We start from the raw sequence: 21,347 nt of genomic DNA on the forward strand, positions 1-21,347 counted from the left end.
GCCACGGCGTGACCCGGATCATAAACTGGATCAGAACCAGAATTTAATCCAGCATTTCCTCCGGATCTGCTCGTCAGTTTTTACCTGATCTTTAGAGACCAGGTTATAACCTTTGACCCCATGAACCCTGAAATCAACAGTGATCACCCCTGACTCATGAGGTGTCCAGCTGTGCAGTTTAACATTCCTGTTATCCAGCTGCAGGCTGTGACCTATCACCCGATCAGCCTTGTTCCTTGCACCGTGTTTGACGTTTCCTGAAAATGTCATGATTTTAGTCATCTTCTCTGCTACACACACCTGAAAACCTGAAAGTAAAACAAAACGCTGATCATAACGAGGCACTCACTCATCAAAACTTATTTATATTTTTAATACACCTTTTATTATATATGTTGCTAAATGCATTAAACAGAAGAACGTCCTCGCCGACTGTTCAAAAGAAAGCCATTTTATTTGTCATTAAATAAATTATTGAAATAAATACATGAAGTTGCTCGTGAAAATAATGAGTAGAGTTAAAAGGTCAAATCTAAATTTACACACAGGTTTATGCAGTTATTTATTTTGTTCTCGTTACTTAAATTAGAAATCATGTTTTATGAACGCCGAGTCATCGTTTACACTGTTTTCCTGTTTGTTTTTTGTTCTCCTGCATACTTTCTGCTGTTTTAGCTGTTCGTAAAACCTTCAGCTCATTCAGCTGATGGCTGCGTGGACTTTTCTGTTTTTTTGTAACTTCTTCGATTCCCTCAGAAATCTGCTTCAACAAACTGGCTCTGGTTTTGCAGGGCGGCTTCTGAGCCACAGTTTTCATTTTTAATCGCTCAGACTGATCAGAAACTCTTCGATTTCTCTGCACGCCGGCTGACGGCCCTCCTCTCCGAGCTTCCGCAGCCTCCTGATGCTGTCCTCGCGGTAAAACGAGCGATGTCTTATCGCCGCGGCCCTCATGTAAAACCTCACCGCCTTGTTCCTGTCTCTTTGGCCGTACTGTGAAAACTTGGCATAATAAGCAGAAACCATCTGCTCTCCTTCGGGATCCAGATCGCTCTTCAGGAGCTCCTCAAAGATTTCCTCGGCTGCAGCTCGCTGGTTTGATTTTGCGTAAATGTTTGCCAGAGATATCTGCATTTTGAGTGAGGAACGGGGGTAAAGAGCGATGACTTCCTGGTGCAGACTGACAGCTCTGTCCGTCAGGCTGCCTTCGAGGTGGCTGTTGCTCAGGGAGAAAACTTTCCTCTTGTAGCAGATGGCAGCACACTTCTTCATGTAACGGGCGTCCGGGTGTCGCTCCAGAGCCTCCTCTGCTAAATCAATAGCTTCATCCATGGAAACATAGATCCTGTAGAGTCGTAGCAAAGGTTTGAAGCCACTGTAGCTGCTCATCGGCTTCCTTAAAACTTTTCTTGCCAACTCTTGAGCTTCCTCCTGGATCTTTGCTCCTTTCTGAGCTCGAGCTTCCAGATACACAGCAGCGAGGTACAAGTTCTGCGGGTCGTGCTCTTTGGCGATTTTCATTTTCTCCAAGATGTCAGCATCCATGTTTTCTTTGTGCTGCAAGAAGGCGTTTGCCAACGCCAACACTCGGCTGGTTTGCCATTCCACCGTATCTGGCTGCATCCTGATGGCTCTCTGGAAGAAATCTGCAGCCTGGAGCTTTTTATTCGCACTGAACTTCATCAGAGTCCAGGCTTTTTCTGCGCAGATCTCCGGATGCGGCTCATCCAGGCAGGGAGACGGGCATTCGCTCATCAGGGTGTCGATCTTTGACAGGTACTTCTGACTCAGTGCTTGTTCCCCCAGCAGGTGGTGCAGCCAAGACAGGTTTCCATAATTTACCACCAGCCAGGGGCCCTCGTCAGAGACGGTGTTCCTCAGCTGACGCAGCGCCTCTGCTGCCCGGCCGAAGAACCGTCGGGCCTCTTCGATGGAGCCCAGCTGGCAGTGAAGGAACCCCTGCAGGTTGTAGATGTGACCCAGCCAGCTGTAACCCTCCTCTGAGCCGATGTCCTCCAGGCTGTCCCGGAGACAGAGCAGCTTGGACCTGCTGAGGTCCAGGTCCCAGGTGAAGTGACACTCCAGAGTCTCCAGTTTGGACTCCAGCGTGGACGGGCTCCGAGACGTGCTGATGGACAGGAAAAACAGTTTTAAAATCACAGGAACCGAACGGAAGCTTTGTGTTTAAATGGAAAAAAGACAAGAAGAAAGGATGAATGGATGGAAAATAATGCACATTTGTATCAGGAAAAAAACAAAACAAAAGTAAAGTTAAAGGCAAATTTCAGCCAGTTTTGTGTTTGATATGTTTGCTTGGCTGCGGTGGCAACCTTCACTCATATTACTTATATTTTGCTAACACACACACAGACGAGCGAAAACATTATCGCCCCTTCGCCTTTAGAGGCGGGTGATGATTTTTTTAAAAGTGAAGAAGGAAAAACGTCAGAGAAAGACGGAAAAACTTAGCAGAACAAAGCCAAAATTGGAACAACTGGAAGCTTTTGCACACATACAAAAATAAACTGTTAGATGTCTTGTGTATAATTTATGGAAGATAAAGCCCATTTCTAGGTTGTCTTGTGAGAGGTACAGCTAATAACGTCCAAGAAAACCTCCCTTAGATGAGATTAAAACTAAGTTAGACTCTGAAGACTCTGTGACTCACCTCATGGTGCCTCTTCAGCTCAGACTCGGTAGATCTCTGAACACCTCTGGGTCCACTCTGCTTCTGAAGGCGCGGCGCCATAAAAGTCTGTAATGTTCGACCTCTGTTCCGCTGTAAATGATGTCACACTGAGCTCATGTACTGAAACAAGCCTCACTGAAAGGTTGATTCTCTCCGTTTCCGTGAAACTCTTTATAAATCATTTTATGTTTCTGCAAAGAGAACTCCGGCTGCAAACAGACCAAGGTTAGACGGCACGGAATCAGCCAGTCCAAAGGTTAAAGTTCAAGTGAAGTTGTATATGCAGTGAGATCCATTTTATTAACATATGACCCAGTTAGTCTAAGAGGGATTTAAATTCATGGATGAAGGAAGAAACAAGGGGCTTACAGATGAGCGCCTGGTGGTCGAGTCACTTCCTGCGGGGTCCTGATCATCCTGATTTCTGCCATCATAAATAACTTTAGGTAAACTTATTTTCTATTACTATAGCTTCATCAAAAACCTCATGTTTTCCTCTTAAATAGCAACCTCAGTGAAGCCATTTCCAGTGAACTGTTTAACGCAGGAAGGTCTTCTCCAGCTTTTCCAGAAAATGCTAGACCACAATGTTCTCATTGAGAAACTTTTCATCTTTGTCCTTTATGGAAGCGAAGACGTCCAGGAGTGACGTCCTGAAACAGCAGAGGAGCTGGGTTTTCATCCTCTGACCATCGATCTGCTTCAAGAAGCTTAACAAGAGGAGGAGTTCAAAATAAAACCAGAAAAAAAAAAAACATAAACCTCTAAATCATGACATTTAGGTTGGATGTCATCCTGGAATCAGACCAGCCTGCTGCAAACAGGAAGAGCAGGTAAGCTTCTGCAGCTTCATCACCAGAAACTTTAGGTCCAGATTTCAAAGATGATACAAAAACTCTTTGAAAGGAAGGATTTTAGATTTGCTGATGCTCCTGTGATCCTCCTCCTTTGCTCCTCCTCCTTATTAAAGCAGATTGTTGCAGTCAGAGGATTACCGCCGGGCTGTGAGTTCCTCTCCAACACAGGTTAGTCTCCTCTGACCCCTCACCTGTTTGTTCACCGAGGACCACCATGGGCCTGCTGGACGTCCTCACCTCCATCAAGGACCGAGCCGAAAAGTTCCTCAACGAGAAGAACGTGGTCACAGACTTCCTGGGGAAGGTGGAGGAGAAGACGGGGATCAAGAAGAAGGTCCTCGCCGTGGGTACGTCAGGTGTTTTCTGTGGTGGGATTTGCTCAGTTCAGGTGAAATTGCGTTTTTTTTTAAAAGTTCTGGGTGATTCTGTAACAACCTGGTTTAGATGCAGCAGATTGGTACCTGACTGTCGCACGTGCGTGGAAAGTGGATTTAGTTAATCCTCCTATGAACAGATGCTGGGTTTTGTTCATGCTTCAGCTCAGATTAACATATTTTCATGTTTTTTTTTCCTCCTACTGAATTTACAGAAAGTCCTCGTTTTTCTTTTTGCTTTGGGAGATTTTCTGTTTGGTTTCTTTTAGTTCATCAGCAGTTTTATTCATCCTTAAATATTCTCCAAGGTTTGGTTTTGATTTGAGACTTCCTGTGGTGCAAACAGTTTCTGTTAGAAGTGTTTTTACATTGACACGGACTCCTCTGGACTAGAGATTCTCAAACATTTTAGCTTTTGATCCACAAAATATTAGTTGCAAGCTCTTGTGACCCCGTTTAAATATACACAACTTACTAATAACCCAGTTAAACCAAAGCATAATGACAACAAATATCTACAAAACAATTTATTATTTCGTGGCTATGGTTTGTATTCTGCATAACAGTGAAAATGTACTTTAAACAATCATTTTTGCATGTAAGTTGACATAGGGAGATTGTTTAAGGACCCCACTTGGTGTTACATGACCCAACTTTGGGAACCACCGGTCTAGACCCAAGGCTTCTATCCATCCGGTTTTATCTACTTATTTGTGGTCGGGTTGCAGAGACAGCAGGTCCAGGAGGTCCAGGAGGGAAACCCAGACCTCCCTGTCTCCTGCGACACTCTTCAGCTCCTCCTGGGGGATCCCAAGGCTTTCCCAGGCCAGAGAGGAAACACAATCCTTCCAGGGAGATCTGAGTCTTTCTTGGGGTCTCCTCCTATTGGGACATGGCCCGAAAACCTCCAGAAGGAGGCACCCCAGGAGGCATCCTTATCAGATACCTGAGCCACTTCAGCTGAGGAGCAGCAGCTCTACTCCAAAATCTTCACCGTATCTTTGAAACTGAGCCCAGCCACACTGCAGAAGAAGAAGCTGATGTCAGCTGCTTGGATCCAGGATCTCGTCTTTCAATCGTGATCCGTACCTCATGATCACAGGTGAGGGCTGGAACGTGGACGGACCGGTACATTGAGATCCGTCACCTCCTTCTGATCTGTTAGTCCATCTCCTGCTCAGTCACTCGAGAACAAGGATCACCCCTGACCCAGAGGGTCCAAAACAGCTGACTAAGAACCATTTCCTGTTGGACTAATCTGTGGTGAAGCTTTGCAGAAGCTGGAGGATGAATATAAACAGCTTGAATCGTGCGTTCAGGTGATAAACCTGTGTTCAGATGTAGGTTCGGGAACCTCCACCCTGGTCTAGTTTGAGCCGAGTGGAGTGGTTCAGTAGGTCTTTATAAACACAGTCCTCCTGTGAGAGTGAGCAGGACATGATGTCAGCGCGGTGCCTGGCGCTCGCTGTCTCTCAGCGGTTAAAGCAGATGATCCACAGAGACAGGCAGCAGAGCAGGCGGCCTCCATGACTGAAGAGCAGCGTAAGCTGATCCGAGGTAGGACGGGGTTCTCACTCGCTTTTTAATTCAGGTTTGCTTTGGAATTTGGCCTGTGTTTGCGGTCAGACTGCAGAAGGATTAAAATAAAAGTCTTGTTTTCAAACAACAATGGGTAAACTAATTTGACTTGTTAAATGATTTTCTTTTCATAAGTTTGGTCAGATTTGTTTGAATTAACTTAACATAAAATACAAAGTACACGTTTATTGTCTTGCACAGAGATAATGTGTTAAAACCATGTCAAAAAATTCAAATTTTGCCTTCTTCTTTCTCACAATCAACAAAATAATACCATAAAAAGACTAAAGTAGACAATTTTTATTTAAAAACATTATCATTAAACCTTTGAGTGAAAGAAAAATGAATCTTGTGTTTGTGTTACTTGTGTGAGTGAATGAAAACTAATCAAAATATATGAATAAACCTGGTAAAAGGTTGATTCATTCATAAAATCATTAAAGATTACTCCATAAACTTAAAACCAACAGTTTCAAAACAAGTTAAATCAATTCTAAGAGATTAAATAAACCAAATCTATAAATAAATAGTCTGACAAATCCAAAAACTGTCCAATTCTGAAAGTAACAAATGAAAATCTAGTTAATTTTATTTTTGTGTGTATTAGATTTATGTACAGAGACTAAATCAGTGAACAAACTTAAACTTTTTAGAGTTTTTGTTTTCTATTTAAAACCTGCAAAGGCCATATTGAACTTCAGATCATAACTTAAATGTTTAACTTTCATCTTGTAGGAAACAGATTGGAGGATGTAATTTGTATGTTTAACATTTATTTTCTGTTTTTGGTGAAAACATTTAAGACATGAAGAATTTTTTGACACGTCTAAACTCTAAACGTGTTATTTTTAAAGGTAACACTAATGTTTTGAACCAGAGGTTCATTTCTGTTGAATCTGATGTTTTGTTGAATTTTTTAAGAGTGCTAGTTTCAGTGTTGAAGCTGAAATTTAAATTAAAATGTGAACAACTTTTATTTTATTTAGAAATGACACCATGAAGGAGTCTTGTCTTGAGGATTTGAACAAGTTGTACTTTTTTAACAATTGTCTTCAATTTTACATTTTTTAGCCACAAGTTGTTTGTGATTTATACTCAATCCGTTCATATGCTGACATCAGGTCTGATGTGAGGTAACATGTTGCAGCTGCTCTGTTGGTAAAACACAACAAGACAATCAGTCAGGTGAGGTTTCATCACATCATGTCTACTGCCAAGATAGTTCCCATCAGGGACGCCTCATCTCGACCACGTCAGGAATGTTGGTGAAACTTTCAAACATAAAAAAGTTGCACTGAACACTTTGTGACGATTTCTGAAACCTAAAAAAGTGCCCATAACTGAAATGAATGTCATGTCAGAAAACTCCAGGTGATGACAGTTTCTAATCTGTATCAGAGTGGACCTGATGTCTTTATCTCGTGTGTCCCCTTCCAGGTGCCGTCTCACTGACTGGACTCTACCTGGTGTACGGTTATGGTGCTGCACTCCTCTGCAATCTAATTGGCTTCGTCTATCCAGCTTATTATTCGTGAGTTTTGGGTTTTATTTTGTGCAATGATGAGCCCGCCCGCACACACACACACCAAATAATGTTATTCAAGTTTCCGTCCAACTTTTGTGCAAATTCTGGCAGAATTTTAAGCAAAAGATAAAAGAATATACTGTATAGCTTGAACATCCAAAAGCTAACATGGACACAGATGTTGGTGTTGATCTGCAGCAGTTTGAAGGCCAATCAAAAAAGTGTAGAAGATTTGACAAACGCTGAGCGACAACAGGGAGTGTCTATCTGCTGGGAGGGGCGATTACTGAGTGAGAACAGGTGTCCTGATTACAGATGAGACAGGTGTTTAAACCAGATGAGCTGAGGAGAATGAACTGGGGAGCAATATAACAAACCTACAAACATGACTGAAACACAAAGAAATTTCCCAGAACAATCAACACCAATCACAAGATAACACAGAAACCCACAAACCGTGACAATAATTACCTGCCTGTGTGTGTTAGTTTAAATGTCTGTTAGCAAAATATACCATGAACCAGTTTACAGGTTTTGACAAAACTCTCTAAAAGTAACAACTGGACGTACATCTCCAGCTGATTACCGTTGAGTCAATCCATCACAGCTAATTGGCCTTAGCAAATACAAAAATAACTATAACCAAGTCATTTTTACAGATATTGAGCTAAAGTTTGTTGTTGTAGTAGCCGAAAGTCATCCACAACACATACTCTGAGCGCTAACAGATCATGTCATGTCTGTGTTTAAACTTTGGCATTGGTTTCTGAAAAATAGTCTTTTACATTCTTCAGCTTTCGAATAACCTAAATATTTGTGGGAAAACTTCTTTTATTTCGGTTTATAAACAGGTGACATCAGAGAGAAAACACAGTTAGATACATTTAATTTCCTATAAATTCACAATTTACTTTTCGGCTGCAGAGTTGCTGCTAAAACTTCAGCGAAACGACAAACCGTGTTTTCTTGGCATTAACAGAAGCAGATAATAAAAGTATTTTACCAAGACATCCTCATTTTTTTAGATCTGTCTGCCCAGTTTACACCCATCCTGGCAGAACTGCAGTCTGAGACTTTAAATAAATCTGGTTTCCTCCAGAATCAAAGCGATTGAAAGTCCGTGCAAAGAAGATGACACAAAATGGCTGACTTACTGGGTGGTGTACGGCATCTTCAGCCTGGGCGAGTTCTTCTCTGACATTTTCCTCTACTGGTTCCCGTTTTACTACGCCTTTAAGGTGAGCGTACATGTCTGAGGCAATGATATGAGCCGAACAAGCTGCCACAAACTGAAAAAAGACTTTTGACCCAAATTTACATACGAGGATCAAGCTATACAACAACATCCACACTGAACTCATAAACAACGGGTTTCTGGCCAATATTTCCAATAACCCACATTTTTCTGCTCTGCGTGCTCCTAGTGTCTGTTCTTGCTGTGGTGCATGGCCCCTGTGTCATGGAACGGGTCTCAGATCATTTACAGCAAAGTGGTCCGTCCTGTTTTCCTCCGCCATGAGGCTGCGGTGGACAACATGGTCAGTGACCTCAGCGGGAAGGCCATGAGCGCCGCCGAGAACCTCACCAGAGAAGGTACGACCAGTTCGGCGCTGGGAAAACACCCCTTTCCCTTCTGTTGCAAGAGATTTACTCTCCTTACTGCTCCTGGTTCCTCAGTCCTGTCCACTCTGGTGAAGAATAAAGCTCTGGTGAAACCAGGACCGCCGGTCTCTCAGCCTGAAACTAAGAGTTTACCAAGTTCATCTGCAAACGCATCAACAGCTATAGCTGCTCCACGGCCGAGTGAAGAACAAAAAGTGAGTAAAACAGACATTACTTACCTCCTCTACTTGTCTTAGACAAGTTTGTCCATCTTAATAAGTCCAATAGCATATATATTTGCATTTTCTTTATAATTCTTACACATATAGTTTGAGATTTTGAGAATTACTATTTTAGGAAATAATTGTGTTTGAGGTTGATTTGTTGTGTTGCAGATGAAGTCATATATTCCAGATGTTTCAGCTGATTACATTTCTTACTCCACTTTCACAAAACATTCATGTTCTAAGAGAATTTTAGGGATGAATCTGCTAATCTTGGTGTTTTTGTTGTTCCAGCCTTTCCTTGGTTAATGCTTGGTAAGTCTGCTGGTTTGGGGTTAAGGTTAGGGCGTTGTTGCGTTATAAAATTCCACCCTTGTTGCTTTTTAACATCTGATTAACTACTTGCAACATTTATTTAGCCTTACAGTCTATTAGAGTACCTTAAATTTTAAAAGCAGGGGACAGAGTACTCAGCCTTGAGGGACGCCTCTAAAATGGGATTTTAGGATTTTTTTGGCCTAATTTTGAGCTGCTTGTGTGTCAGCAGGTTACAAACGAGCTACTGAGAAAAATAAAATATACTCAATTTGTAGTAAAAAGTGTAAAATTAAAAATAGTTAATTAATAATATAGTATAAAAGAAGCATACTGTTTTTTGTTTTACTAATGAAATCATGAAATAACTTAATGCTCTGGTTTGTTTCTTCTTCTCAGTCGCTCCGATAGCAGCAGAGGAAGAGGAGGAGTCTCAGTGAGGAAGAGGAGATGAGTTTTTTCTTCAGAAAGTGCTCCTTATGTCAGAGACACTGAGTTTATTTTTTTGTATTTCTGTGGCACAGAACATCTCTGATAACTGTCTTTTATTTTCGTTTATTTATTTTTATTTGTGGTTTGAAAAATACTTGTTTGTTTGTTTGTTTTTAAATATGAAACTCCAGCGACAGATTTACTGGTTTTTCACTTTTCCAGCCAATAACTGATCTGGAAGCTGTACTTTAGACACCAAGCTGGATGTTGAGTTTTATACAAGTTCCCAGTTAAAGAACATGTCAATTTACCTGATTAAAGTGAACCAAGTCCATGTTTATTTCTGTTGTTTGGTTCTGATTTGCTGCCCTAGATGTTCACTTTATGATTATTTTTATTTATTAGTAGTTATTATTTAAAACCCAGCTCAGGGCATCCCAGAACTCTGATGTTGTGTGCTTGCTAATGTTGATTAGCTGTAGCAACCAGCATAGACTATTCCAAGGAAAACAGGCATAAAGACAAAAATCTACAACATTTAGGGCCTTGAGAAAACAAAATAGCCAGAATACAAAACATTAAATATGCCTATAGTCCAGTATATATTTAATTACACAGTAAAATGTTTAAAATAAAAAAAAACAGATTACAGTAAAATGTGGTAAAATGGGAACCTTTGGAGCTTGTTAAGTGATGTGAACTGAAATAAAGTAGTTTTGCCTTAATTTTAAGACCCTGCTGCAAAGAAATTTTAGTGCAGCTTGATTTTATATTCATATATGTATTTTTCTGAGTAATTTTGTAAATGTTGATGAAAAACTAAACAAAGAATATTTCCCCTTTTAGTTGAATAATTTTAGGATTTGCAGCTGAAATCCAGATATTCTCCCTCCTCTCCAGTAGGTGGCGGTAATGCACCAAAACGAACCAAACGTAACGTCGCGTGTGACGTAATGACGCTTTCCTTTTTCATTTCTGGGTTCGTGTTTACCAACTTGCATTCATATTTTCAACAGAATCGGGTAATTGTTTCTGTAAATTTGTTCGGTTTAAGTTGAAGCTGACAGGTTAAAGAAGACCCAGGAGACACCGGAAGGTTTCACCGAGACACCTAATGTTTGGTAAGGCCAGAAGAAAAAGACGGGAGCCGTTGTTGTAACTGTTGCGCCGAATGTCCGTTCGGTATTTGCAAAATTCAGTTACATATTGATTACCAGCAAAAATGACTTCACTCAATAATGTTACAAATATCCTACGGCAGTACTTACTTTATTCTAAAAAAATCGGCTTAGAAATTTTCCTCCTGGCTGTAAAGATTTGTTCATTTTAAGCTCTTTTTAGATGTTTGCAGGAAAATGAATGAGAGAAATAATTTAAGGAAGTTTAATTTGTAATAATAGCTGATTCTTTGCTAGTTTGTCATAATGATGTTGACTGACAACAAGTGTTAAACACAACAAATGTTATAAGAGAAAACTCCAGCACATTTCAAGTGAATATTGTTACCAGGCCTTTATTATTAATGAAGCTTTATAAGGGGGCCCCCACTTCCCCTCCTTTTAACCTTTGACCTGTTTCAGATGGAGGAGGTGGAGCTGTCTTCAGCAGAATGAATCTCGGCTCTAAAGGGAAGAAACGGGTGGTGCTGCCCAGCCGCCCCGAGCTCCCTGCTGTTGACCTGATCTTGGAGGACCTGAGCAAAGCTGCTCCTGATGACCCGGTCTTCAGCATCCTGGAGGAAACGGGCCAAGGTGAGTTTACAAAGATGTGCAGATAATATGAAAACACAGACAGCGCTGGCCTCAAACATCCAGGACCATCAAACTGGACCTTCACGTGTCGTTCCTGTCTTCAGAGTCCTCCTCCCTTCCGGACGGCGAGGTGGTGCAGCGGTTCCAGCAGTGCCGGTGGTATCTGGAGCTGAACGAGCAGCTGAAGGAGGCTCAGGGTCGACTGAAGCAGCAGAGAGAGGAGCTGCAGGCAGCAGGAGAGCAGCTGCACCGAAAGGTGGAGGAGGTCAAAGGTCAACTCCTCTAACTCACCACACTTTGATTGAACTCTATCATGACAGACTTCTACAGATGCCACAGTGTGAGCTGACCGTTGACCTCACAGCCGAACTTGGCTCATGAGTCCTTGAAAGGTGCTGTTGGTCGCATCGGTTTCAAAATAAAAGCTGCAGAAAGTGTTAGTGATTTCAAAAGAAAAGCATCAAACTAAACAGCGCTTCAGCTCACATAAGAGCAACTTCAAAATATTACAATAAATAATATAAAATTACTTTATTTGTTGCCAGTTTATTAGTTTCATTATTTTTTATCTTCAGAAAAATGTTTTTACGTATGTGCATTGTTTTTTCTTCATATTTTTCAAAATAAATGACATTCTTAAACAAACATATAAAAAAAAAGGAAATGATAAGTATAAATACGCAAAAGCAGTTTCACTTTTGTTCTTTTTTTTTTTAAGTTGTTTTTTCCAAAAATGAAAAATCACTGAAACCTGAATGTTGTCAACAGATTGAAGGGAAATACTTTTATTTTGACAAGCTGTAAAGACACATTTATTGAACCTTTTTACAGGCGGGTATCAGAAGCGAGGAGGAACAAAGTGAGACTTTATTCAGGCTGTCAGGTCAAACCTAAAAGTTTTTTTATTTATTTTATTCTACAGATGAAATCCACAGATAGGTCTTTTTCACAACATATATGCTGACATTCATAAAAGATGATAGCCTGTGTACACATTGGAAATAAGGTGAAATGAAACATTCTGCATTGTGGATATTATGATTTCCTTTATATAAATGTGTAAAATTAACTGTTTGTTATAAAAATAAATGTATGTAGACCTTCGTAGTTTTGTTTGGGGAAGTCTCATCTCTCCTTAGCTGCTGTTTTTATTGTAATTTCTTTTTATTTGGACTCAATTAGTCATTTCATATCCAAATTGTTTATTATAAAGGGAGTGTCTTTAAAAAAACATTAGGTCTAAACAACAAATCTGTATTTTTACCTTTTTGCACACCATGTTTTGGCCACAAACCCAGTTTTTTTTTACATTCTTTGCTCTAAAGGAAATTTAAATTGGACCTATTTGTTTGTGTTTCATCTTTTGATCAAATCCATGTGGACATTTTCAATTAAGCTGCTGAGTTTAAAATGTTTTCAAGTGTTTGGAGTGGAGGGGGCGCCATCTGCTGGAAAGATTATGAACAGGTTCCCGTTTCTGCAACTAACGTTGGCCAATAAAAACCTGATTATAGAACACAATTTAAACATTTAGAAATGACACAACAGTTTGTTTTTTAATAAAACTACTACTACTACTAATAAAAAATCACACTGATTTGTACTTTACCTGTTGTGTGGTGGATTGGTTGTTTGAAAGAAAGTCAACACAGCAGGTTAAGGAATCACATCACGTTTTATTGGAATGAAAACATTAATAATGACACACTCGTGTTGTTTTGCTTGTTTCACACGATGCCACGACCCCTCTGTGGTCTCGTTCGTGAACCGTTTTGACGTGATTCGGCTACAAACTAGTCTCGACCGAGGCCTCAACAAGGCCATCGACGACAAACTTCCTGGACTCTTACTGTGCCGTTTATTTTCTTCACCATATTTAGTCCTGAGGGGCTGTCAAAGTGATCCCCCGCCTTAAATCTGCCTTTTTAACATCAAACTCTGGTATAGTGTCTACATTTGGAGGATCTGCACCATTTGGACATGGTTGCAGCTTCTGGTTTTCTGAAGCAAGCACAGATCAGAGTACTTTTATTTGAGATGTTCTCTCTGGGGCTTCCAGGTTTTGTGTAATTTAAGACATTTACAGCTTTTCTGAGATGCTGAAAAGGCAGATTCATGAAGGGTATCACCTTCAGATTTCAGCTGGAGCTCAGAAGCGGAATCCTTTCACTCGGAGGCCAGTTAGGTTTTCTTCTATGCATGCTGTGGAACTAAAAGGAGGTGGTTTTTGTACAAACGGCTCCTTTAACGTCGGTTCAAATGGTTCCATTCACCTCTGCAGGCACACGTGGAGAGCGGGATGGCAGAGCCACAGAGAATATTCATAGTCTTTATATAGTCTTCTCCACCTATCATTACTTTACAGCAACACAGTTTAGCAGATATTAACATGTTGTACAGACATCCAGAGGAGGAAAACTCCCGGGACCAACCGAAGCCCCGAGGCGCAGAAACCTGGACAAAACAAAGACGGTTCGACTGACAGCAGAGCTGCTGTTCTCACCGACGAAGGGTCCAATCGGTTAGGAGCGCTGTGATGTAAATATTTAACATCCAATGAGCGACTCTGTTAAGAGCAGAAGTTCTGGTCCAGTACGAACTGGAGGCGAGGGGTAAAACATTTATACTCAACCAATAGTTTGTGACCACTGAGTCTACGTTCTCATGTTTATTTTCTTCATCTACAGCCCAAAATCTGAAAGTTTGTCCCGTTTCTGTTTAAAGGATCGTTCTGGTGACCTTTTACACATTATAGGGTTGAACTTTCAGTGATTATAATGTTTAGGAACAGACTTGCTTCAAAGTGTATTATCATACAGATTAAAGATAATGCAATATTAGTTTTTGATCATATTGCCCAATTGTAGCATTAATAATTAATTAATAGATTTATTATTGGCACATCAGGTTTGCAGATTTTTCCTCCAGCTACAAATCTAACCCCTGCCAGCTGCTGTGTAGTCTTAATATTGTCCCTTTTACGGCACCTTTAAGCCTGACCGCTGATGCTCTGTTTCTTGACACACTTGATTGAAAATAAAAAGCGAACTGTACCTGAATCTTGTCGCGAAATCAAACACGTCATTGAATTAACAAACGCATCCGGTTATCAGGAAACGATTCCACATCTTTGCATCACAAGAATACAAATGGCGTTGGGCTTTGGAAAACATTTTCACCCCTGAATAGCGTTGTTACTCAGTGCCAACGATGCTTCTGAAACGTGTGTGAAAGTGTTGGCGTTCTGTCAGGAAGTAACAACTGGGAAGCGTCTGTGGACCTGCTTGTTATTTACAACACCGACGGTTACAGAAAACAGCAGAAGGTGAAGCTGCTCAGAGTTACTGACAGCCAGAAACAGGAAACGGTGTGCTGTAGGGTTTTCTGGGAAGGAAACGGAGTGCAGCTGCAGTCATATTGAACATCTGTAGTAAAGCATTACTTTGAATTAATACAGTCAGTTACTACGTTTTTACCTAAACAGGAACCAGACTCTGTATCATAACAGTACAATATTTAAATTACAGCTTTATGGAAATGTGGTACCTTGATTTGTCACGTTTAATTTGTTACACCAGCCTTGCATGTATGCTATTAATGTAAAAATCTAGTTAAATCTAATTAATCTAATTAAATGCATGGCCGTCACTAATGTGGGGGAAAATGCAGTTTAAACCAGGACCACTGGTTTAGCATGTAGCTTAATCCAGCAATTCTTGATGTTTATTGCATGTCTAAAAAGAACCTTCAGGTTTAATTGCCGTAAAACATCCAAACAGTGTATTCACAGTTCGATCAGATGAGAATAAAACCTTAATATCCGCGTGTTTATGCTTCGATTATTCAAAGACTGAAACTGTAATAAAAGTGAGCGTAATACTAGTAAGAGGTTATATAAATTTGAAGAAATGTCTTATCACGAGCTGATTCACCGACCCTGCTGGGCTTGTTTGTCGAGTGGTGAGGCAAGGGTAAAAGCTTCGATGTAAAGTAAATAAAAAACACGTCGAGTCCTTGTTGAGGGTTTGACTCGAGTCCACCACAGACAGACGTTGTTGTTCAGAAGCTTGCATAACATTGTTCTGTTTATTTGTGTCCAACAAACCGATGCTGATTTACTTAATGTGCTGAAATCCAGTTCATTGTCTTTTGCTTTATGTTTTCACTACATTTCTACCAGGCAATGATTGCTCTACAAATACAAAAAAAAAGAAAAAAGTATAAAAAGATGCATTTTTCAGGCGAGGATTTTTTTTTTCTCAAAAGTTATCTGTGGTCCATTCTTGCCAGATCTGTGTCAGTGCATACATCCAACGTGGTATGAATGGTAGATGGAAGCTCTGATCAGCTGTTCAGAGAGAAAACTTTGAATGGGTTAGGATAAAGAGTCAATACCCGAGGTAAAGGACCAGCACCTTTGTGTCCGTTTGAGTGCTGAGTTTGAAATCCAACCGATTACTTACAACTCACTTTTTTCCCCAGACTTTTCATTATTTGTTGCCTGGCTCTGCGCGTCTTGCAGGCAGTTTGCCATCGGGCTGGGGACGTAATTAAATGGAGTGATTCGGGCAGCCTTGCTTGGGGAACCTTGGCGGAAGGTGACGACTCCACCGACATGGCCGTCTGACGTACCTGCGGAGCTGTGACTCCTCAGTGAGCCGTCCGACTCCGTGTCCTGGAGGTTACCCCCCGAAGCAGCACTAAACTTTCTCAGAAGAGCCAACCTCGCTGCTTCCTCGGTGATCACCGTAGCCGCTTCAGCCGTTGGAGAGGTGCTTGAGTTGGTCTTGCTGTTGGATAAATCTTCTGTCTGGACTGTCGCATCACTTGTCTTGCGAGATGCAAGGAGAATTGTCGGCAGTTTTCCGGGAAGAGCTGGTAGCTTTGGCTTTTCTCCATCAGGAGAAGGCACCAGTGGCAACGCGTTGGCAGGCAGAGTGCTCTTCAGTATCTGAGGTACGTCTTCATCTCTGATCCTCCTCCAAGTTACTCCATCATTCAGCTTTGAAGCAGATCTCTGCCCTTTCTTCTTGGTGTCGTCTTCACTTTTAGCTCTTCCACTTGAATCGGATGATGATGAGCGCAGCGAAGAACGGCTGGTCACTCGACTCAGTATATTTATGCTTGGTGATGAGGCATGGCGTTTAAAGGTGTCTTTGTCCTGTTGTTGCCTGACTCCAGAGATTCTGCCTGGCCCGTTTCGCTGGGCCACCCTGCAGGGGCTTTCGGAGCTAGTTCTCCTGGGCTGCCGTTTTGCAGAAATATCCCTCTCACCGGATGTTGCTCTCGACAGAGCTGCAGTCTGCTTCTGAAGGCCCGGGTTCGGCCTCTGGGCCTGCTGCGCTCGGCCTGACTCTCTTACTTGCAGCCGCCTTGGGGGTTGCACTGCAGCCTTGAGCTCCTGACAGCGTGAGGAGCAGAGGAAGACGGCCGAGGCTCCGGGAGCTGCCCTGCGGGGGGACCCATTTTGTGACCCCACAGTACTGTGAGGGGAACCGTCGCGTCTTCGAAGCGTCTTTGATTCTTTAATAAATGTCAGCTGTCTCAGAAAGCCATTTCGATCTGACTCACTGCTGCTCGAATGGGCAGAGGTCATCCTCACCAGGTCGAATCGGTTAGCTGGAGAGGCCCTTCGTCCGTTTATCTGATTGCTCTGCCTGTTGGATGTTTGGTTAGTTACCAATGGAGACAGAGGTCTGGGTTGCCGGACTGAATTCTGCATGAAAGGAATCCGAACAGGTGACTTCTGAGTTTTAGGTGGTGGAGATTTCTCATTTGGATTAACGACAGGAGAGCGTCCCCTTCTTTCAGGGGGACTGGTAGCCGGGGAACTACTACTACTGGATGGGGAGGTCTTCTTCTGGAGGGGTTTATTCATATGCGTTGGAGATAATATCTTCTTTTGCGACTGCTTGGAGGGTGTTGAACTCTGAGACGACCCAGATGATGAACTTTTTGGTATCCTTGGAGGTGGAGTGGAACTCCTTTTTGGAAGAGACAGTTCTGTGTCCTGGGGGTGGCCTAGTCTGTGAAGGCTCTTCGATCTGTGCTGAGCGAGGTTCGGGTTCTTAGGAGCATCTGCGTTAGTCGGCACCTTTCTGGGAGGGGGTCTTTGTGACGGAGCCTCCTCTTTTTTCGGTGTATAGATCACTGTCCTGCCTCTAAACACTACCGGCAAGTTGGGAACTGGCTTGCGCTTCTCAAAGTCTAGAGGCTTATTTGCTTTTTTATCTTTAGCAAACTTCCTTTCTTTGGGGGTAAAGCTGGATGTTGACATAAATGACAGGACCGACTCAGTCTCTTCAGAGGATGGCTCTTGAGATTTTGATGCTTGCAGCCCAGTGACGACACAGTTCGCACCTTCCTGTATGGCTCTCCATTCGACACTGTTGAGGTCAGAATCTTTATCCCATCCCGTATCGTCACTGTCCAGTTCTTCATATATGTCCCATACATCGGAGGCTTTTTGTTTCTGAGTATTTTCTGCTTTCTTTTTTCTGGAAGCAATTTTTCGTTTCTGTTTGGGCATAGCAGATGTGATGCATTTTTGAAGGAGGTCATCCTCAGAGTCCATGCTGACAGAGCTTGGTGAGCTTTGTTCGTCATAATGGCAGTGCAAGGTTACGACCTTTGCTTGTTGTGCCATATTCATTGTTTTATTCTGTCTGTTCTTATACCACATTTGCTGGGCTTTTGATTTATGATCCTCAAATTCAGCATCACTGAGTGAACTCAGAGAGGAGCTTAATGAGTAACATGCCAGGGATTCATCCCTTATCAGATTTTGTTTTATTCTCTGAAACCCTCTGTGCTTTCCCTGGGAATTATCTATTCGGCATATATTTGTCATGCTTCGGGACAGAGTATTCCTGCTTGCTTCCCTGTTCTGTTTCCTGCTGCTTCGTTTGTTTAAGCTTTCACTTCTGTCATCATAGAAGCTGTTGCTGTCCTCTGAAGAATTTGTCATTTGTCGCAGGATTTTGTTTCCTTTATGTGACCCAGAATTCAGGTTTCCTTCGGTGTTTTGCTTTATGACGGGCAGTTCAAGTTTCCTGCAGGGGCCCTGGCCTTGTTGCCTCTTCTGCTGATTAGGAGAGTGATCACGATATTTGAGGTTGGCTACTCTATCAGCCACCTCTTTGCTCTGCATCAGCACCTTCTGAGTGGGAATCACGTGTTTGGTGGTTCGGCCCATTTGGATCTCAGGTGGGTAGTTCATCCTGTTTGGTTTATGGAAGTGTGAAAATATCCTCAAGTCTTCTATTCGTTTTGCTTCATTGTTTATCGGTTCCTTTTTGTTCAGGCCTTTAGCGATGCAGTCTTTAGCCCCCCTGTCCTTCAGGGGGTACTGAAGTGTTTCGTCACTCAGTGATGTTGTGCTGGAGAAGTTGACAGGTGTGCCCTCTGCTGAATCAGTAAAGGAGGAATCATCCAGTTTTAGGTCTTTTTGTGGGTGGACATTTCTCCTCCTATAACATATTTGGGTTTTGCCATTTGGAAGCATGGCAAATGGTAGATGGATTTGTTTTCGGATTTGGGAACTGAGTATATGAGGGGGGATGGTAGTTGTTAAAGGTCTTATTTTTCTAAACTTTGAAGGCATTGCTGAGCTGATGCATTCCTTTAAAATTTCAATGTCGTCATCAGAGTTACACTCGCTGTAATGCTCCCCGTTGTCAAATCCTTGCTCATCTTCGTTAGGGAATGACTGATTCTCATCATTTTGCTGGAGCAGGGGTGTTAATTTCAGCTCCACGTCTTTCTGGATGTAGTGTTCGTGAAGCGGCAGAGCACTTAAGCTAGAAGCACAGGAGAAGTTTTCAATTGGTTTTTCTACCGTGAAGTAGATGGTGTCCAGATCAGGAGGAAGGTTAAACCTCTCCTTAGGATCTGTGATGTCCATCAGCTTCCGCAGGCTGCTTTCCCACTGGCCTGCCATCCCTGTGATTTGTGTTTCTGGTACGTTCGGCTCAACGCAGCATGGAGTTTTACTCCGACTAGGAGGCATGGTTTGTCCCGGGCTATCTGGAAGATCACTGGGGCTTATCGTTCCATCAATCATCTCACTGCATGGATCACTTTGGATTGAACTGGCAATCGAAGGAGACTCAAAACTGCCCAGTGAACTGACTGAGCTGCATCGGCTTAATACGAGAGGTGTTTCATGGATATAGTTCTCTGAGGAACTGGATGGAGATCTGTCTTCAATTATAGCAGGTGAAGCTCCTCTGAGGAACACCTTTTCCTTTTTGGCAGCACAGGGAATCTCAGTGGGATTTATCTCTTTGCTGGGGAAGGTTTTTGAGTCTGTCATTAACAGCTGGCTGTCACTCAGATCCTCTAGGGTTTCATCCTCTTGCTCTCTCTTCACCACTTCGCCATCCTCCACCTCAATTATTTCTAATGATGAGTCACTCTCTAGCTCATTGTCACTTTGTCCATCTAGCGCTCCATCACCAGAGGAGAGGGAGGACAGTGAACTGCACCGGGAGAAGCAGATTGGAGTGTTTTCCACAGAGTATTTCTGAACTGTCTCCATAGTCCCAATGGTTGGACTTCTGGTGGAATTCATTGGAGAAAATTTTGTAATGCTGCCCCCAGTCATCACAGTGGGTACCCATGCCTGCCTCCTCATTGCTTGAGCTGCCTGCACATTGATGGTTGTCTTTGCAACACCAAATTTGGCCACACTCTGAATGAGCGGGACTTGTTGGTAAGTAGGAGAAAGTTTAATTGATGTCATGCTGACATCAGAGGATACTTTTGTGGAAACACTGACAGGTGTTTGCACCGGTGGATCTTGATTCTTTTCTATGTCTGTGTTACTGAGCTCCACGACTTTCACATCTTTGTTATCCACAGAATCTCTCTCTGGAATATCCTGTTGGTTGGACTCGTTCAGAACAGCCGGACCCACATTGAGATATTCTTGATGAGCCACCTTTAGGTCAAGCTGGTTGGGTCGTTGCTGTTGCATTATTAGAGCTTTTGGAGATGTTTGCATCTGGTCTTTGCTGCCGCAGTAGCCATCACTGGTACTGCCGCTATTCAGGCTGTCTGTTGATACGCTGGCATGGGTGTTTTTGAGGCGTAGGAGGGCGTGGGCTCGGTTGAGGCGTTCTCTGTGGGCCATGCTGCCTGTATCAGAGAAACGGCAGGGGGAACATGAATTTGCCCGAGCTTCGTTTAGTTCATCTTGTCCATAAGCCCAGTCAGCCAGGTGGTCCTCAGAGCTGAGGCTCAGACTGTCTTCAGAGGATGTGTGCATGGTGATGTCATCCACCAGCCTGTCGATCTTTGCAACTGTGTTGGTAATCTTTTTTGCAAGTGTCTCTGCAGCAGCAGAGACCACATCATCAGGAGGAGCGTGCTTCTTCTCAACCATCTGAGGAGGATCTGTGTCTCTTTCAGGTTCACTGTACCTCTTTCGATGTTGATTTTGTAGGAAATTAGAGTTGGTGAGAAACATAGACAGCATGGAGAAGCTACCAGTATCCAGGCTGCTGGAGTTATTGGGGGCTTCATCATCATCAAAACAGCCAGAATCAGATGCATAATCCTTCGCTAGACTCTCGATGTGCCTGAGTGGCTTGTTGAGGGTCAGGTGCTTGGGGCTTTGTTTCTCAAGGGTATCAAAGGTCTCTGCAAGGTGTTTGGCATCCAGCTCTGCCTCTAAAGCCCTCTGTTTCCTCATGTACAGGGAGGGCAAGCAAGAGCCAGGGGATACAACTGCAGTATCTTTGTATTTCAAGGGTCTGTTGGTTAGGAGGTTTCTTAAAGCTGCAGCGCTGCCCATGGCAATCATCTTGTGCTTGGAATGAATCAGGTTGCGCAGCATGCTAACTGCCCCCAGGTCCCACAGCAGCTCCTGGTCTTTTGGACTTCTGGCAGAAAGGTTCCAGAGAGTCCCGCAGGCATTGCTCACTATGGTCAGACTGTGAGAGCGCAAGTGCTGCAGCAGAGTCTGAAGGCAGTTGTGGTCCCTGAGGATTTGCCTGTG

General features: G+C 42.7%; 4 protein-coding genes across 5 annotated transcripts in view; 2 read left to right on the forward strand and 2 right to left on the reverse strand.

Moving 5' to 3' along the window:
- Nucleotides 1-433: 433 nt before the first annotated feature.
- Nucleotides 434-2,673, reverse strand: LOC108246642 (interferon-induced protein with tetratricopeptide repeats 2-like). The gene is made up of 2 exons (XM_017434284.3): nucleotides 2,669-2,673; nucleotides 434-2,128 (listed from the first exon to the last, which is right to left on the reverse strand). Exons 1-2 carry the CDS (start codon nucleotides 2,671-2,673, stop codon nucleotides 820-822), a joined length of 1,314 nt encoding a protein of 437 aa, XP_017289773.1. The 3' UTR covers nucleotides 434-819.
- Nucleotides 2,674-3,683: 1,010 nt separating this feature from the next.
- reep6 (receptor accessory protein 6) lies at nucleotides 3,684-9,936 on the forward strand. Of its 2 annotated transcripts, XM_017434285.3 has the most exons (7): nucleotides 3,684-3,893; nucleotides 6,936-7,029; nucleotides 8,123-8,261; nucleotides 8,448-8,616; nucleotides 8,701-8,840; nucleotides 9,144-9,164; nucleotides 9,564-9,936. In XM_017434285.3, exons 1-6 carry the CDS (start codon nucleotides 3,761-3,763, stop codon nucleotides 9,156-9,158), a joined length of 690 nt encoding a protein of 229 aa, XP_017289774.1. In that variant the 5' UTR covers nucleotides 3,684-3,760; the 3' UTR covers nucleotides 9,159-9,164; nucleotides 9,564-9,936. The 2 variants fall into 2 exon arrangements, with proteins under 2 accessions (XP_017289774.1, XP_017289775.1); XM_017434286.3 differs by lacking the exon at nucleotides 9,144-9,164.
- A 579-nt stretch (nucleotides 9,937-10,515) lies between these two features.
- lg18h19orf25 (linkage group 18 C19orf25 homolog) lies at nucleotides 10,516-12,454 on the forward strand. Its single transcript, XM_017434288.3, has 3 exons — nucleotides 10,516-10,717; nucleotides 11,177-11,347; nucleotides 11,452-12,454. The coding sequence occupies exons 1-3, from the start codon at nucleotides 10,711-10,713 to the stop codon at nucleotides 11,631-11,633; spliced, it is 360 nt and encodes a 119-aa protein (XP_017289777.1). The 5' UTR covers nucleotides 10,516-10,710; the 3' UTR covers nucleotides 11,634-12,454.
- Nucleotides 12,455-13,003: 549 nt separating this feature from the next.
- apc2 (APC regulator of WNT signaling pathway 2) overlaps nucleotides 13,004-21,347 on the reverse strand; it is a 33,112-nt gene continuing 24,768 nt past the window's right edge. The window contains exon 14 of the mRNA XM_017434298.3: nucleotides 13,004-21,342. Within this exon, the coding sequence (XP_017289787.1) occupies nucleotides 15,807-21,342 (5,536 nt within the window). The 3' untranslated portion in view covers nucleotides 13,004-15,806. The remainder of the gene's footprint in view (nucleotides 21,343-21,347) is intronic.

This window comes from Kryptolebias marmoratus, linkage group LG18, assembly GCF_001649575.2.
Source record: "Kryptolebias marmoratus isolate JLee-2015 linkage group LG18, ASM164957v2, whole genome shotgun sequence".
In the NCBI taxonomy this organism is placed as follows: Eukaryota; Metazoa; Chordata; class Actinopteri; order Cyprinodontiformes; family Rivulidae; genus Kryptolebias; species Kryptolebias marmoratus.

Bases quoted from the DNA above. Each gene is read 5' to 3' on its own strand.
- reep6 (XM_017434285.3), top strand. From the start codon at position 3,761: ATGGGCCTGCTGGACGTCCTCACCTCCATCAAGGACCGAGCCGAAAAG. The intron at 8,262-8,447 runs GTGAGCGTACAT...GCGTGCTCCTAG, and splicing joins CGTTTTACTACGCCTTTAAG to TGTCTGTTCTTGCTGTGGTG. The intron at 8,617-8,700 runs GTACGACCAGTT...CTGGTTCCTCAG, and splicing joins CGAGAACCTCACCAGAGAAG to TCCTGTCCACTCTGGTGAAG.
- lg18h19orf25 (XM_017434288.3), top strand. The intron at 11,348-11,451 runs GTGAGTTTACAA...TCCTGTCTTCAG, and splicing joins CCTGGAGGAAACGGGCCAAG to AGTCCTCCTCCCTTCCGGAC.